Raw genomic sequence first — 15,022 nt, forward strand, 5'->3', positions numbered from 1 at the left:
TTATATCCACTCTGAGCCTGATAACTTTATTATAATGACTGGAGAATGGGGCACATTTTTTTGAATTCTAATGACAAGAATAGTAATTCTTGTGAGTGCGATCAACTTGAGATAAGAGGGAACTCTTGATGTGGCCCCAAAATGGAGACATCAGTGGTCCTGGTTAGAGGTTCTCTTTGAATTTCAGTTGGTTGACTGGGCTGTCAAAAGAGAAGGAAATAAAAGCAAAATGGAAAACCATATATGAACTGCTAGAAAGAACTCATCAAAGATTGTGCTTAAAAAACAAGTTGTACAGGGCTTCCCTGGTGACGCAGTGGTTGGGAGTCCGCCTGCCGATGCAGGGTACACGGGTTCGTGCCCCGGTCCGGGGGGATCCCACATGCCGCGGAGCGGCTGGGCCCGTGAGCCATGGCCGCTGGGCCTGCGCATCCAGAGCCTGTGCTCCGCGGCGGGAGGGGCTGCAGCAGTGAGAGGCCCGCATGCCGCAAAAAAAAAAAAAAAAAACACCAGCAAGTTGTACATAAAGATATGACAGCTTTTTATTTGCTGGGGATGTGAATTCTCCTCCCCATACTGTGTTGCTTGGTGTTCCCACATATGAAGTTGGGCCTGTGTCCACGTCATGCTGAACTGTACCAGGAACGTGGCTCACTGGCTTAATTGAAAGGCCTAATTTGCCTCATGCAGCAAGATATCTGGAGGTGGGCAGCGGCTGACTTAGGTCAACACCTCTGAGAGTCTCTTGGGCTTTCCCTCCTGCTTCGTGCCTCGTGGTCCCAAGGTGGCTGTCACTTTTCCAGCCATTCGGTCCACTTTCAGGTGGGAAGAAGTGGGAAGCCAGAGGGGCCATGTCAGCTGAGTTTGCAAGAAAGCAACAGCTCTCCCTGGAGCACCCTCCCAGAGGGCAGTAATGGGTCACACGGCCACTGCTAGCAGCAAGAGGGTCTGGAAAAGTCAGTGTTCCATGCTGGAAGTTGGCCACGTTGGAAATGGCCATTGGTCATTCAGATAGCATTGTCGGGAATTCCGTGGTGGTCCAGTGGTCGGGACTCCGCACTTCCACTGCAGGGGCCATGGGTTCAATCTCTGGTTGGGGAACTAGGATCCTGCAAGCCGCGGGGTGCAGCCAAACAACAACGACAACAAAAACCAAATAGCAACGTTTAGTACAGTCTGGCTTCCTTGTCAAGGGAGCCTGGGGCCTCCAAACCGGGATACAGGACAAGAGAGAAAATCTACCCAGCATCTGTGTGCTGTGATGTGAGATGTGTGCTGGGCACTGGGCTTCAGGGATTGGAGGACACAGTCCCCGCCCTCCAAGGCCCCCAGTCTGCTGGGGAGCAGGCTTCAGGGAAGGGAAGGAAGGCTGAGGTGGAAGGAACAGGCCGGGAGGGAGCCGGCCCAGTGGCCAGAGTGACTCCTTCTGCCTGGGTGAGTCCGAATGATGGACCAGCTCTAGGAGCGTGACGCGGAGCTGAGTGGTGAGGATCTGGACAGCGAGCTGGGCTCTTAGGAGGCCCCGGAATCCTCTGACAGGTGGCTAATTTCATTTGTTAATGGCTTCTTGTCTTTCACTGCTGAGTCCAAAGGGCTGGAGAAGAATGGAGTAATTTGTATCTCAGCTGATTAAAGTTCCTTTTCTGGATTAAAACCAGCCAGACCAGAAAGTTTTAATTTCCTAGGTCTTAAAATGCAAATGACCAGGGCTTCCCTGGTGGCGCAGTGGTTGAGAGTCCGCCTGCCGATGCAGGGGACACGGGTTCGTGCCCCGGTCCGGGAAGATCCCACATGCCGCGGAGTGGCTGGGCCCGTGAGCCATGGCCGCTGAGCCTGCGCGTCCGGAGCCTGTGCTCCGCAACGGGAGAGGCCACAACAGTGAGAGGCCTGCGTACCGCAAAAAAAAAAGCAAATAACCAGTTGTGCCTGAGATTTTGTATTGGGAAGATTTTGTATTTATTCATTTACCCAGTTCTCTCTCCACCCACTCACTCATCTACCCTCCCGGACATCTACCTACCCATCCATCCATCCTCCACCCAGTTATTAATTCATGCAAAGCTTTACAGATACCAAAGATGAACAAGCTAACTTGTCCTCAAATTGCTCACATTCCTAGACTGTAAAGCCAGGATGGTACAAACTAGTTATTTGTTGATTTAGTCACTCACTCTTTCGTTCAACAGAAATGCATGAGTACCTACTATGTGTTATGTGCTGTTTTGGGCCCATCAGGTACAGCAGTGAACAAGACGTGGTTCCTGCTCTCCTGGAGCTAATACTCTGGTGTTGGGTGGGACAATGTGGGGTTTTCCAGGAGCTTCGAGGGGGTTACCTGGGGAGTGGTGGGGATGAGCCTTCAGGGTTAGAATAAGGGGCCTGGTGTTCGCTGGCCAGAGGCGTGGAGGAGCCAAGGGAAGTTAGGACCAGGGTTAGAGAAGGTCAGAGGTGCGGCCTGGAGCGCCCTCTAGTGGCATTGCAGAGAAGGGTTGGAGAGGGTAAACTGGAAGCTCGGAGACTGGTTAGGATGTTGGAACAGTTTGGGCAAGACGATTAAAAAAAAAATTACTGTGGTTAAATACACATAACCATTTTAAGCTTACTATACATTTATAATAATGTATGTCATTATAGAAATTCTCGGTGTTTTGTAACCATCACCACCATCCATCTGCAGAGCTTTTCTCACCATCCCGAACAGAAAGTCTGTCTGTGCCGTGAAACACTAACTCCCCACTCCCCGACTCCCACAGCCCCCGGTAACCTCTACTCCACTTTCTGTCTCTATGAATTTGCCCTTTCTGGGTACTTCATATAAATGGAATCATACAGTGTGTATCCTTTTGTGTTTGGCTTGTTTTATTTATTTATTTGTCTGTGGTGTAGCACGTGTCAGCACTCCACTCCTTTTTATGGCTGAAAAATATTCCCTCGTATGTACAGAACACATTTTGTTTGTCCGTTCTTCTGTGGATGGACACTTGGGTTGTGTCCACCTTTTGACTATTGTGAATAATGCTACTAGTAACATTGGTGTGCAAGTATCTGTCTGAGTCCCTGCTATCCATTATTTTGAGTCTATACCGGTGAGTGGAATTGCTCAAAAAAATACGGTAATTCTACGTTTAACTTTTTGAGGGTTCACCACAGTGGCTTCACCAATTTACATTGTCACCAGCAATAATGCACAAGGGTTCTAATTTCTCCACATCTTCACTTGTCATTTCCTGTGTTTTTAAAAAAAATACCATCTATCCTAATGGGTGTGAAGTGGTGTCTCCTCGTGGATTTGATTTGCATTCCCCTAACGACTAATGATATTGAATATCTTTTCTTGTGCTTCTTGGCTAGTTGTGTATCTTTGCCCATTTTTGAATCGGATTGTTGTGTGTATATATATATATACACATACATATACATATATATACATACATATACATATATATATATATATATATACACACACACACACACACACACATATGTATATCCTGGCTATTCGTCTCTCATTAGATACGTGATCTGCAAATATTTTCTCCCATTCTGTGGATTGTTTTTTCATTCTCTTAGTAGTGCTCTTTGATGCATGAAGGTTTTCAATTTTGATTACATCTAATTTATCTACTACTTTTTCTTTTGTTGCATAGAAAATAATTTTTAAATTTGTGTTATAATATGCATACCAAAAATAATTTTTTAGTTGAAGTGTAATATGTATCTTAAGCCAGAGAGCCTGGGTTTGGATCTTAACTCTGCTACTTCTCAGCCATGTGACCTTGTGTGGGTTAATATCTCTGTGCCTCTGTTTGCCCATCTGTAAAAAAGGGATAATAATAGAGCCAACTTGTTAGAAATGAACTGAGTTTAGATGAATTAATGTCAGAAGGCACTGTGAACAGTGGTTGACACCTAGTAGGTGTTTTTTAAGTGTTTGCTGTTATTACCATGACTGTATCTCATATATTGAGTTTCTACATGACAGTCCCTGTGCTGAGTGCTGTACAAACGTTATTCCACTATCCCATTGAATCCTCTCAAACCCCAAGAGGTTGTCCCCATGTTGTAGATGAGGAACCTGAGGCCTGGGCCCTTACACTTTGTTGAGGGCCATCTCCTGGCATTTTCCCCCTGAGTGACCCCACTGTATCCTGAGGTGCTAGGAAGATGCCCATTTTGGAGATGCTGAACTCGAGGCTCAGAGAGGGGAGGCGACTGGCCCAAGGGCACACAGCAAAGGAATCGCAACACCTGGATTGATTCTTGGCCTATGGACTCACCCCTTGCAGCCGGGGAGGGGTGAGGGCGTTTTGTGAGGACAGGGGAGTCCTGCTGGGCTGAATTCTGTTTCAGTTGTGCCACTGGAACTCCCGGGGCTCTGTGGGTTCCTGGGCACTGAGGCCACGGAGGACCCCCAGCCAGGTGCCTGCCACCCGCGGAGGCCAAAGGCCAGTGAATGACCTGAACACCTGCTCCGCTTGCAAAGCCTCCCTCCTGGGGCCGGGCGGGCAGCTTGTGGGCGCTGGGAGGATATCCTGGGACCTGTTCACCTTGTCCACGTGTTAACCCGTTCCGTGCTATGGCACACTGCCGCCATTGCATAGGTGAGGAAGCAGAGGCCCAGAGGGCGGAGGATGATCTCGTCCTTTTGTTTCACCTCCTTGGGAAAGTATGTTGATGTGCCCTTGCGTGAGAATGGTGCTAATACTAGAATAATCTTGACTCTCATTTCTTTTTTTTTTTGGTAAGAAAGTAAATCATTAATGAACATACACTTTCAGCTGCTACCAGTCACAATCACTTGCTTCACCTGTACAGGCGATTGAGACACAGCACCCTGGCAGGGTTGCTGGGGCCACACCATTTCTGCTTCCAGGGTGCACACAAGCGCTCTTGTGTATGTGTACACACACACACGCCTGCGGAACCCCGAAGAAGCCCCGCTTGACCCGTATTCTCATAACCTTGTTCAGCGGCCACTCTCTGGCTTCGGACACCTTGCTGAGCTTTATTTCCCTCATCTGTGAAATGGGGTGAAGCCCACTCCATGCCCCTCACAGGCTGTCATGAGTGGATGAGAAAGACATTGGTAAATTGCCAAGTTGGACTCAGTGGTCCAGGGCCCAGGCAGAGTTCGGAGTTCATTCCAGAAGCGTTTGCTGAGCACCTGCCGCACGCTGGAGAGAAGCCAGGTTCACATCGGTTCCTGGAGGATAAAATCCCATCACACTCAGGCTCCAGTTCGTGGGTACAAACGGCCTAAAGGACTGTGTGTGGTTTGGCCCCTGGCCACCCACGTGACCTCTGCTCCCAGCACTCAATCTCCACTTACCCCACTCAAGCCACACTGGCCTCCAGAATGTTCCCTTCACATGCGGGTGTGTTTCCACCCAGGCCCTTAGCACAGGCTGTTTGCTGTCCTCCAGATTCCCTCCTGACTTTATGTTTTCTAGGTCCATCCGGGCCATGGATGGATACTCCGTTCCTTTTTACGGCTAGATAGTACTCTGTCATGTCAACATACCACACTTTGATTGGCTGTGTGTCAACTGATGGACATTTGGTGTGTCTCCACTTTTTGGCACTCCCCTCATTTTTACAGTCCCCTTGTACCGGTTTCATTTCTTCTCTCTTCTAACCTCTGTCTGCACTTACTATTTATTTGGTTCCTGATCTCCTGTCTCCCTACCGCAAACAAGAATTGCGGGATTTCCGGGCTCCTGACTCCTTTGTTCAGCGCCATGTTGAATGAATGAGTGAGCAAGTGAACCAGAGGCTGGGTCAGCAGCCGAGCAGGGAGGACAGATAGGCATGTGCACAGCTAACCGGCCCGGCGAGAGGAACAGTGCTCCGACACCCTTGGCTTGGTTGTGGGGAAGCCAGAAGGGCTCGAGGTGCAGTGAAACTGGGTCTTGGTGGTGTGTAGAAGTCAGCCAGGTAGGGAGAGGCAGGAAGGGCAGCCCAGGCAGAGGGCTCAGCCTGAGCAGTGGCCGGGGGGCTTGACCTCTTTGCCTGTGCGACAGAGATTTGCTGTCCTCGCCACACTCCTGGGAGGGGACCCCTGTGCTCGCAGGGTGGCCTTGTCACTGAGCAGAGAGGAGGGCTTGGAGCGACGCAGAGAATTTAGTCAGGGGGGTGGGACAGCGCTCCGAGGCCCCCATTCCTTCCACCTCAGAAACCCCCTGACCTGGTGATCCCTAAGTGCCGGCTTCAGATAGATGCATTCGGGGCTTCTGAATCCACATTTGTGGGCGCTGTCCCTCGAGATCCTGTATCGGGGGCTACCCTCAGAAGCCAGGCCAGGCAGGGATGGGAATTGAATGACAAACAGGGTAGAGGGCGGGGGCCCTCCCAGGGTGGTCCTGCCCAGAGTGGCTGGACCACCCGATGTTCCAAGCAGAACTGATGACGGGGATTTGATCTCATTGTGAAATCTCACTGTTTTTATACATTGGAGAAAAAAAATTTTTTTAACCACACCCAGCCACCTTCAGTTAACACAGGCGGTATTGGCAGTCTCGATTCACATACGATCTCGCTGACTCTTTGCCACAGTTTATGGGGAAACAGAGGCTTGGGAAAGTGGGCAGGTGCCACCGGCGGGCTGGGTCCAGGGATGTCAGACTCTTGGAAGCCTCCACCTTCAAGGGGCATCAGAAATGCCCTGAGTGTCCTCCAGCGGGGGTCTTGCTACAGTTTCTGTTCTCTCCCCCACCCGTCCTCCTCCCAGATTAAAGGAAAGCACCAGCTTCCTGATGCAGTGTTCACAAGTGACCACCAGAGGGCAGGATGGGGGCGATCGAAATGCTTTCAACATTTTGCTTTATTAGGAGTTTTTAACCCCTTTTGCACTAGGGTCTTCATTCTAAACCCGAAAAAGCCAAGTCTTCCACGGCCATTTAGATTTTTATTTTAACGCTTGTCACTGATTTTGGAGCACGTGTCACTCAGCTTGGGTCCCCATCAGGTCTCTTGTCAGTTTCGATTTTGCAAGCCAGTCAGGGCTGCTGGGCTGAAGTTGGGACATTCATCTGCAGCCCTCACAGCCCTGGCCACCCCAGTTTGTTTTCACTGCTATTGTTTCTCTTTTGAATAAATTATTTTTTGGGGAAAAAAAAGTTGCCCCAAAGTTTTATTTCTAAAAGAGGTGTGTGTGTGGTGGGGGGGTGTATGTGTGCAGGGGGTGGGTAGCCTATAATGAGAGCCCCATGAATATGGAAATGGCACTTCTGACCTAAGAAGATGTATTTCCAGAGATGCTAAATCTTCTACTTGAAGACAGGGTCTCCTGAGAAGAGAAACGTTTGGTCGTATCTCAAGCCTCGGCTCCATGCCACTTCCTCTAAGAAGCCCTCCTGGGTTGCACCCTTTCCTGTGCACTCCAGGCCCTTCAGCCTCCAGTGCCATAATTTATTTCCAAGTGCTTCCCTCCTGTAGACCCTGAGCTCCCAGAGGGCAAGTACCTGGTCTCCGTCATTCTCACTCGATGTCCCCACCACCTCACACTTCATCCTCAAGGCTTTCAGTGAGCGAGTACTTGAAATCTGCTAGGCGCTCTTCTGACCTCACCTCACCTCATCCCCCAGCTGCCCTGTGAGGGAAGAAATTATTATTGTTGCCGTTGTGGTCGTTGTTATCTTTTTCACCGACCTCGTTTGACATCAGAAGGAACCGAGGCACAGAGAGGAGAAGCAGGTTGTCCAGGACAACGCCATTTGGCAGGATCAGAGCTAGGATTCGAACCCAGGCCCATCTGAGTGCAAATCCCTGCTCCTGGCAGCTTCGTGCCCCAGCAGAGTAGCATCATTGTAGGTACTCAAGCAGGGCTCACTGAGTTAGCAGGGAGAGCTCTCTGGCTGGGGTCTGGGTGCACGGGGCCCTGCACACGCCCGCCTGGGGCTCTTCCTGCCGCCGCCGCCCACCTCCCTGCGTCCTTTGCAAGCTGCCTCCTCTTTCTTCTTTCTTCTCCTCCTTCTCCAAAAGCCTACTGAGGTAGAATCTACGTCTTATAAAATTCACTCGTTTTTTAAGCGTACAATGTAATCATTTTCAGTAAATTTACAAAGTTGCACAACCATCACCACTGCCTAATACCAGAACCTTCTCGTCACCACATTAAGAAACCCCGTACCCATTAGGCCCCGGCAGCCTACTTCTAGGTCGTAGGTAGCCTACGACCTACTTCTGTGTCCATCCTTGTGCCTTCTCTGGACGTTTCCCACCATGAGGTCTTCCCCCCTGGTTTCTCTCCCTGAGCACGGTGGTTTCGGTGCAGCCAGAGCGCTTCCGCCTTTTGTGTTGGCCTGGCCCCCTCTCAGTGCTGGTGTCTTCCCTGTCCCTCCCTTCCCTGTCTGCCTCTCCTCACGGTGGAGAGAACCCAGGGGTCAGGCTGGGCGAAAGCAGATGAAAAATGTTCTGGTTTGTTTTTTCTTCGGGGGTGTGTTTTAAGTGATTTCCAACGTCCTACAGTTGATAACGCCCTGTGGGTTGGCCGTGCCCTGGCGGGATGGGCTCAGAGTGCCTTGTTTGGGGTAGATAACCCCCATCCTGCAGGGCTGGCCCCAGCTTGGACCCCTCCTTGTTGCCCTGCCATCCAGGGCAGCTGAATTCGATACACCACTAGTCGGTCATGGCCAAGGTGATGTGAGTCCTGACTGAGAGCTCCATGCTCTGAGCAGTTTATTACACATATTTGTTCATTTCCTCCTCCCAGCGACCTGGTGGGACAGGCACTGTCGTCATCCCTATTTTACATAGAGCTGGGGCACAGAGATGTTAAACAACCAGCCCGATATCAAAGCTGTCTCATGCTGGGACGAGGATTCGAACCCAGGCAGTCGGCCTCCAGCATCCACACCCTTTCCCTGCACTCCGGCTGCCTCTGTGAGACTAGCCATCCCCTCCCTGGGTCTCTGTCTGTGCCCTAACCCTTTAGGGGATTGTCAGCTCCTGGAAGACGGGGGCATGTGTATGGCTTCTGTGGGGCCCTTTTGGTGGCTGCGGAGCCGCCGTCACACAGTAGGTCTGCCTTTTGTGTGTCATGGATTCCCAGATCTAGCAGTGAACTCCTTGTCCGCAGGAGAATTGGGAACCCTCTGCCTTTCAGGAAGCGGTTACAGAGCACCTGAGTGCTGGGCTGCGTGCCAGACCCTGGGACCTCCTCGCCTGTGGGGAGCTCACAGCCCTGCGGGGAGGACAGGCTCTCATCATGAGAAGCACCTTCATATACTCGAAGAGGAGGCCCAGTGACTCAGGCTTGCTCGCTCAGAGGGCTTCCTGCGGACATGCTGCTTGCACTGGCCTTGAGCGATGGTTGCATTTCCACAAATAGAAAGGGCATTCCCGGCGGAGGGCCCTGCCTGAGCAAAGGCTGGGAGGCTGAGGGTCCATACATGGTTGAGGAATGGGTGTCACTGTGATGGTACGTGGAGGCTGTACGGCTAAGGTCACTGAAAGCCCAGCCGAGGCTGGGGTGCAGGGAATGTGGCAGGGCCAGTGGCCCGTGTCCTCATGCAGGAATGCAGACCCTTGGGCCAGGCCAGCCTTCTTTTCTAGGGACGACGGAAATCTGCATTGCTGCCCACCGTTGCAACTCGTTCAAATAAAACAAAATAGTGTGCCTACCTCCCCCTGCCCCCCGCTCCCCCAAAAAACCTGACACAGAGTCACTCCTGGGGGCTACCAGTTTTCACCCCTGTTTTCCTTCGTGAATGCAGATGTTGATTTTTAACAGCCTCCCATCATTTTTATAGGCGAGAGATTTCTGCTCAAGGCTAAGCCCTCTCAGTAGGTCGGCGTGGTTGCTTGTACGTTCAGTCTTTTCTGGAATTAATGAAGGACATTAATAAGGATCTCCCGAGGACCTACTGTGGCCGGGTGTCATCTTGGGATGTGGGGAGCCAGGCTGACCAGGGTGGGGGCCCCTGGGGAACTGACCTTCGAGGAGGGATGGAAGGAGGAATCACCAGGATGCAGAATGTTCCTCCAGAAGTGGCGTCGTGGGGCCCTGTGTCTGGGGGCCGCCCTGAGCCTGGGCTGGAGGCTGCTGGAGGCTGCTGGATGGTTAGCTCTTACTCCAGAGACCCCGGCATGAATAGGCGCGAACTAGGTGGAGAGGAGGGGGCGTGTGTTTGTTTTCAGGGCTGCCGTAAGGAATCACCATGTGCTTTGTGGCTCCGAAACAGCAGATACTTATTCCTTCTCCGTTCTGGAGGCCAGAGCCTGAAGTTAAGGTGTCGGCAGGGCCATGATCCCTCCAGGGATTCTAGGGGAGGATGCTTCCTTGCCTCTTCCCGCTTTGGGGGCCCGAGGCGTTCTCTAGCTTGTGGCCATACCCCTCCAGTCTCTGCCTCCGTCCTCATGTGGCATCCTCCCTGGAGGTTGCGTCTTCTCTTCTGGACACTTGCTGGATTTAGGGCCATCCAGGGTAACCCAGAATAGTCTCATCTCAAGATCCTTAATTTATTAATAATTACATCTGCAAAGACCTTTTTCCAGATAAAGTCACATTTACAGGTTCTGGGCGGACGTACCTTTTGGGGGGGGCCACCATCCCATCCGCTACAGGGAGGAACAGCATGAGCAAAGGCCCTGCGGTCGCCTGGTGCACCCGATTGGGGTGGGGCAGGTGTGGGGTCAGGTGGTAAAAGGTGAACAGGGGTCTGGGGTGGGAGGGATGGGGAGCCAGGGGAGGCATCCAGGGTGCGTGGGGGGTGCCTTGGTCACCATTGTGCGTGCAGGCGGTTCCCCTGGCCAGGTGAGAAGGGTCCTACAGGGCAGGGTGGGACCAGCCCAGCTGATCAGAAGGCGATAGCCCTGACTAGGTAGGGGTCGCTTTGGGCCTGGAGTGGAGGTGCAGCCGGGGGCCCCCTGCTCCTGTGAGTGTGACCTGGTGACTGTGGCCTCCTCCAGGCTGAGAAAGTGGGACTTTGAGCGGGTTGGGGGTGGGGGTCTCCATCACTGGTGCCTGCCCACCCCCACCCGCCTCGTGGGGGCTCAGCTCTGTCTCCACCTGGGACTTGCCAGGTCTGACTTGTTCACTTTTCTTTTTATCCTTCGCACCCCTGCCCTGTCTCCTGTCTTTCTGCCTCCACCCCACCCCCTTCCCTGCTCGCACCCCACTGCCCTGCTCTCTTTGTCTCCTCGCGGTCTCTGACTTTCTTCGGGTTCATCTCTTTTCCCGCCTGTGTGTGTGTGTCTCCATCCCCCTCAGTGACCGAGCCCCTTCCCCCGATCTCTGTCATCCTCTCTGCCTCTTCTAGCCCATTTCTCTCTCCGTCCATCCCCGTCAGGCCTATGGGAGGCACAGCAGCTGGCCGTCAGCAGCCTCCGCGTTCCTGGTGGTGGACGGTTGCTCCCTAGGACAGGCAGGCTCAGCTAGGGCCACCTCCCGCTCTTCTGTGAGCGCCTCAGCGAGCAGGACCCCACTTTCCAGCTGGGCCATCAGCCAAGCAGTCAGAGGGCAGGGGCCAGGCTGCACCTCCACCTGCGCCATCAGCTGGGGCTGGCCCCCAACTGGCTGTCCTTTGGGCAGTGAGCGGCGGGGACCCCTCGCCTGCCAGATGTGGGGCGCCGAGTCGGAGGGGCCATGGGCCTGCTTCTGAAGAGCTCTGAAGTTCACGCCGCGGCTTCCTCCGCCGCTGAGCTCGGCTCCCCGCTGGTGTCCTCGGGGGCTTCCTGTCAGCCGCTCTGCCCCGGGGTTGTGGGTCTGATGTGTACGGTGCACGTGGTCCCTGGGGCCGGGGGTGCCTCTGCGCCAGCCCCCGCCTGGGCTCTCGTGCGGGCGCTCGCCGTGCGCCAGTCCGGTTCCGGTTCAGGCGAGCTGACCTGACGGAGGTGCTGTGGAGCCGGGGCTCTGCGGCTGCCCTGCCGCTCACCTCGGCAGCTGCCTTTGCTCTCGAGCTCCAGCCTCCTCGTGTAGCCCGTGGAGAAGATAATGTTTCCCCCAGGGAAGCACCGTGAGGACTAAACGAGATGCTTTGGTATTATTCTGCCTCATCCGAAGCAGAAAACCCTGAAACACAGGGATACTCCGTCCCATTTTACAGAAGAGGTAACTGAGGCTCAGGAAGGCGGGGTGACTTGCCAAGATCACACTCTTTCGAAGGAAGTTCCCAAGAAAGGTCACCTTGGGTCAGCCTTGGGTGTGCTACAATTCGCATTTTTAATTTCTGAGAAGGATGCTCCCCCTGTTCCCACCACCCTCCCCCCAACCCCAGCTGGCAGATGGTGACTCTGGGAGCCGGTCTCTCCCTTCCTCAGCATCCCCCGCTCGCACCCTGGGCCTCCCGCCCTCGGGAGCGGACAGAACCCAGGACTGGTTGGGAGGCCTGGGTTCCAGCCTTGGCTCAGTTTCCACCTCTCTGTGTGACCTCGACCAAGTCCCTATCCCTCTCTGGGCCTCCCTTTTCCCCCTCTGTAAAATGGGGACAACCAGGGCCTCCTTCCAGGGCTGCTCAGAAGCTTAACTGAGTCAGAAGGAACTTGACTGAGCTGGGAGGGGCTGTGTGAGCCGATGGGATCCTGAGTTGATTTATTTCCTTTATATGGAAGGATTTGAGGTGGGGAGGGCTCCCCCTCGGTGTGTGGTTTTGGGGAGGAACTTGTCCTCACATGACACGCTCACACACACGCACACACTCAGTTCTGGGGCTTCATCCTTGCTCTTCCCACCACTCAGCGGAAAACCCCCAGGCCCAGAGCACCCCCAGGAGGGTGCAGGGTCCAGACCACTCAGCTAGATTAGGGAGGGGCCACCCCTGGGCCCGCCCCCCTGGAAGAGCCACTGGAGATGCTCCAGGCGGGGCCCCGGGGCCTGAGCGGCAGCTTCCCCGTGCCCTTGGCGGGGCCATCCTGCCAGTCCCCTGGCCACCAGCCGGCCCCTGAATGATTCATGCCACCTTGAACTTGACTCCTGGTGTGACAAGCCGAGCGGGAAGAGCCGCCCCCTCCAGAGGGAGACTGGAAGCGTGCACAGTGCAGGCGGCATAACCCCCAGGCGCCAGAAATGGAGTATTATTACTGCCCCAGCTTGTTGAAGCTCTTGCGGTACCTGTGGGTGAGTGCGGCCGTCCGGACCCGTATCTCCTTTTTCTTCTCCTCCCGACTCCTGCCAGCTTTGCTTCCTGGCTCTGTCTGGTCAGCAGTGGCTCTGTTTTCTTTAAGAAATGGTGGTTGTTTCAAGGAGGAGGGGGTGTTGGGAAAGGGATGGGGTTTGATTTGGGAGGCAGAGGGGACTCATATAAGAGGACGAGGTCCTGCCCAGGGTGGATCAGTGGGCACGGCGGCCACCCCTCCCGTCCTCGGAAAAACAGGAAAAACAAGGGGAGCGTTAGTGATCTTTCCAGAAATCGACGTTTCTTTGATTTACCGGACTGTTCTTTACTCTGAAATTACATCCTACTTGCCTTTGTGTGCACGTAAAAATGTCTCATCTTTTATGAGTTGGAAAGAATAGATTTTGTTTTTCTTTCAGTGAACTTACTAAGCAAAAGTAGAAAGTTGGAACCCTCCCATTGCGGCCTCTCATCTATATAACAGAGGAAAAAAAAAAAAAAAAACTCCAAACTTTTTTTGGCAAAATGCCAAAAACAGGGAACCCACGTGGAAGTGCTTTGTGGGGTATAAAGTGCTTTTCAAATCTTGTTTTGACTCTGAGATTGATCTGCTGTGTGTCCACAGGCAAGTTGCTTCCCCTCTCTGGGCCTCTGTTTCCTCATCTGTGAAACTAAGGGGTGGGCAGTAGATGATGGTGGGTTATGTGACATTCGTCAGGGCTCCGTGAACAGAGGGGCTTAGCAGGGAATCGTCACAGGTGGGTCTCAGAGTTTTCCAGAACATTTGCCACCCAGCTGAGAATGCCCAAGAAAGTAAGACTTGGGAAATATTATTTTTCCCCCTGCTGAATGTTTGCAAATACTTCAAATGCCGAGTCACCCAGGGAATTTTCCGGAGCTCCTAAAAATACAACTTTAGGAAACATTGTCCTTCAGCCACTCCCCACCCCAGCCCAAGTCCCCTGCAGCAGTTGAAAAACAGGAGACACCCCTCACCCCCGCCGAGTCCTTCTCCTTTGATCACTGACTTTTGATTATTATCGTACTGTAAACGTAAGGGAACATTAACTGGTTTATTTTTTTTTAATTACAAAAATAATTTATGGGCGTGGTAGAAAACTTGGAAGATATTGAAGAGCGTGAGAAAGAAATTAAGCCGCCCATGATCATTTGTATTTGGGGATTCTGCTGCCCACTGGGGCCTCATGACCTTGATGTGCTGGACACACAGGCGCTGGGCTTCAGTGTTAGGGAGGCTGTGATATTTTGATTTATAGTAAGAAATACATATTTGGTTTTTGTTCCTGTCTCTGGCACAGGGCTCCTAAAACCCTTGGTGTTTCCAAAGTGATAAAGGTGTCTAGATATTCACACATGAGTTTATGTTAATGAGATGACTTTTGGCCTGCACCTGAGTAAGGGTGGGGGCTGGTTGCCAGGGAAACCAACCACGTGAGCTCTTCCTCTTTCCCAGGAGGCCACGTCAGATGGAGAGTGACCAGCTAAGCATCGATTATTGTAAGGGCCCTGATGGGCGGGGGGTAGCCCTCCCCATCCCTGCTGTAGACTCAGGTAGCACAGAATATACATTCACCCATCACTCCATCCTCCTGGGCCACTCACTGCTCTCAGTTTTCTGCTCCACGTCACCTCTTCATAATGTTTCAAAATTTTGGAATACTTTTAGATTTACAGAAAAGTGGCAGAGATGGTTGGGGGAGTCCCTGTATACGCTTCGCCTAGCATCTTACTGTAACAACCACAGTATATTGTCCGACGTAAGAAATTAACATTGGTGCAGTACTGGTAACTAAACTCTAGGCTTCATTCCAGTGGTTCTCATCCAGGGATGACCTTCAGGGGACACTTGGCAATGTCTGGTGACATTCTTTGATTGTTGCAGCTGGGGCGGGGGGTGATGGTGGCATCTTGCGGGTGGAGGTCAGGGATGCTACTAAAGATGGTACAAT

At 52.7% G+C, this 15,022-nt stretch overlaps 1 protein-coding gene across 4 annotated transcripts in view; it reads left to right on the forward strand.

Moving 5' to 3' along the window:
• KIAA1671 (KIAA1671 ortholog) overlaps nt 1-15,022 on the forward strand; it is a 185,698-nt gene that overhangs the window by 79,160 nt on the left and 91,516 nt on the right. Inside the window, exon 1 of one of the 4 annotated variants that reach the window (XM_060028262.1) lies at nt 12,869-13,054. The exons of the other annotated variants lie outside the window; for them this stretch is intronic. Within the exon in view, the coding sequence (XP_059884245.1) occupies nt 13,004-13,054 (51 nt within the window). The 5' untranslated portion in view covers nt 12,869-13,003. Of the gene's footprint in view, nt 1-12,868; nt 13,055-15,022 lie in introns of those variants that run through there. 4 annotated transcript variants of the gene reach the window in all.

Source organism: Delphinus delphis, chromosome 13 (assembly GCF_949987515.2).
Source record: "Delphinus delphis chromosome 13, mDelDel1.2, whole genome shotgun sequence".
In the NCBI taxonomy this organism is placed as follows: Eukaryota; Metazoa; Chordata; class Mammalia; order Artiodactyla; family Delphinidae; genus Delphinus; species Delphinus delphis.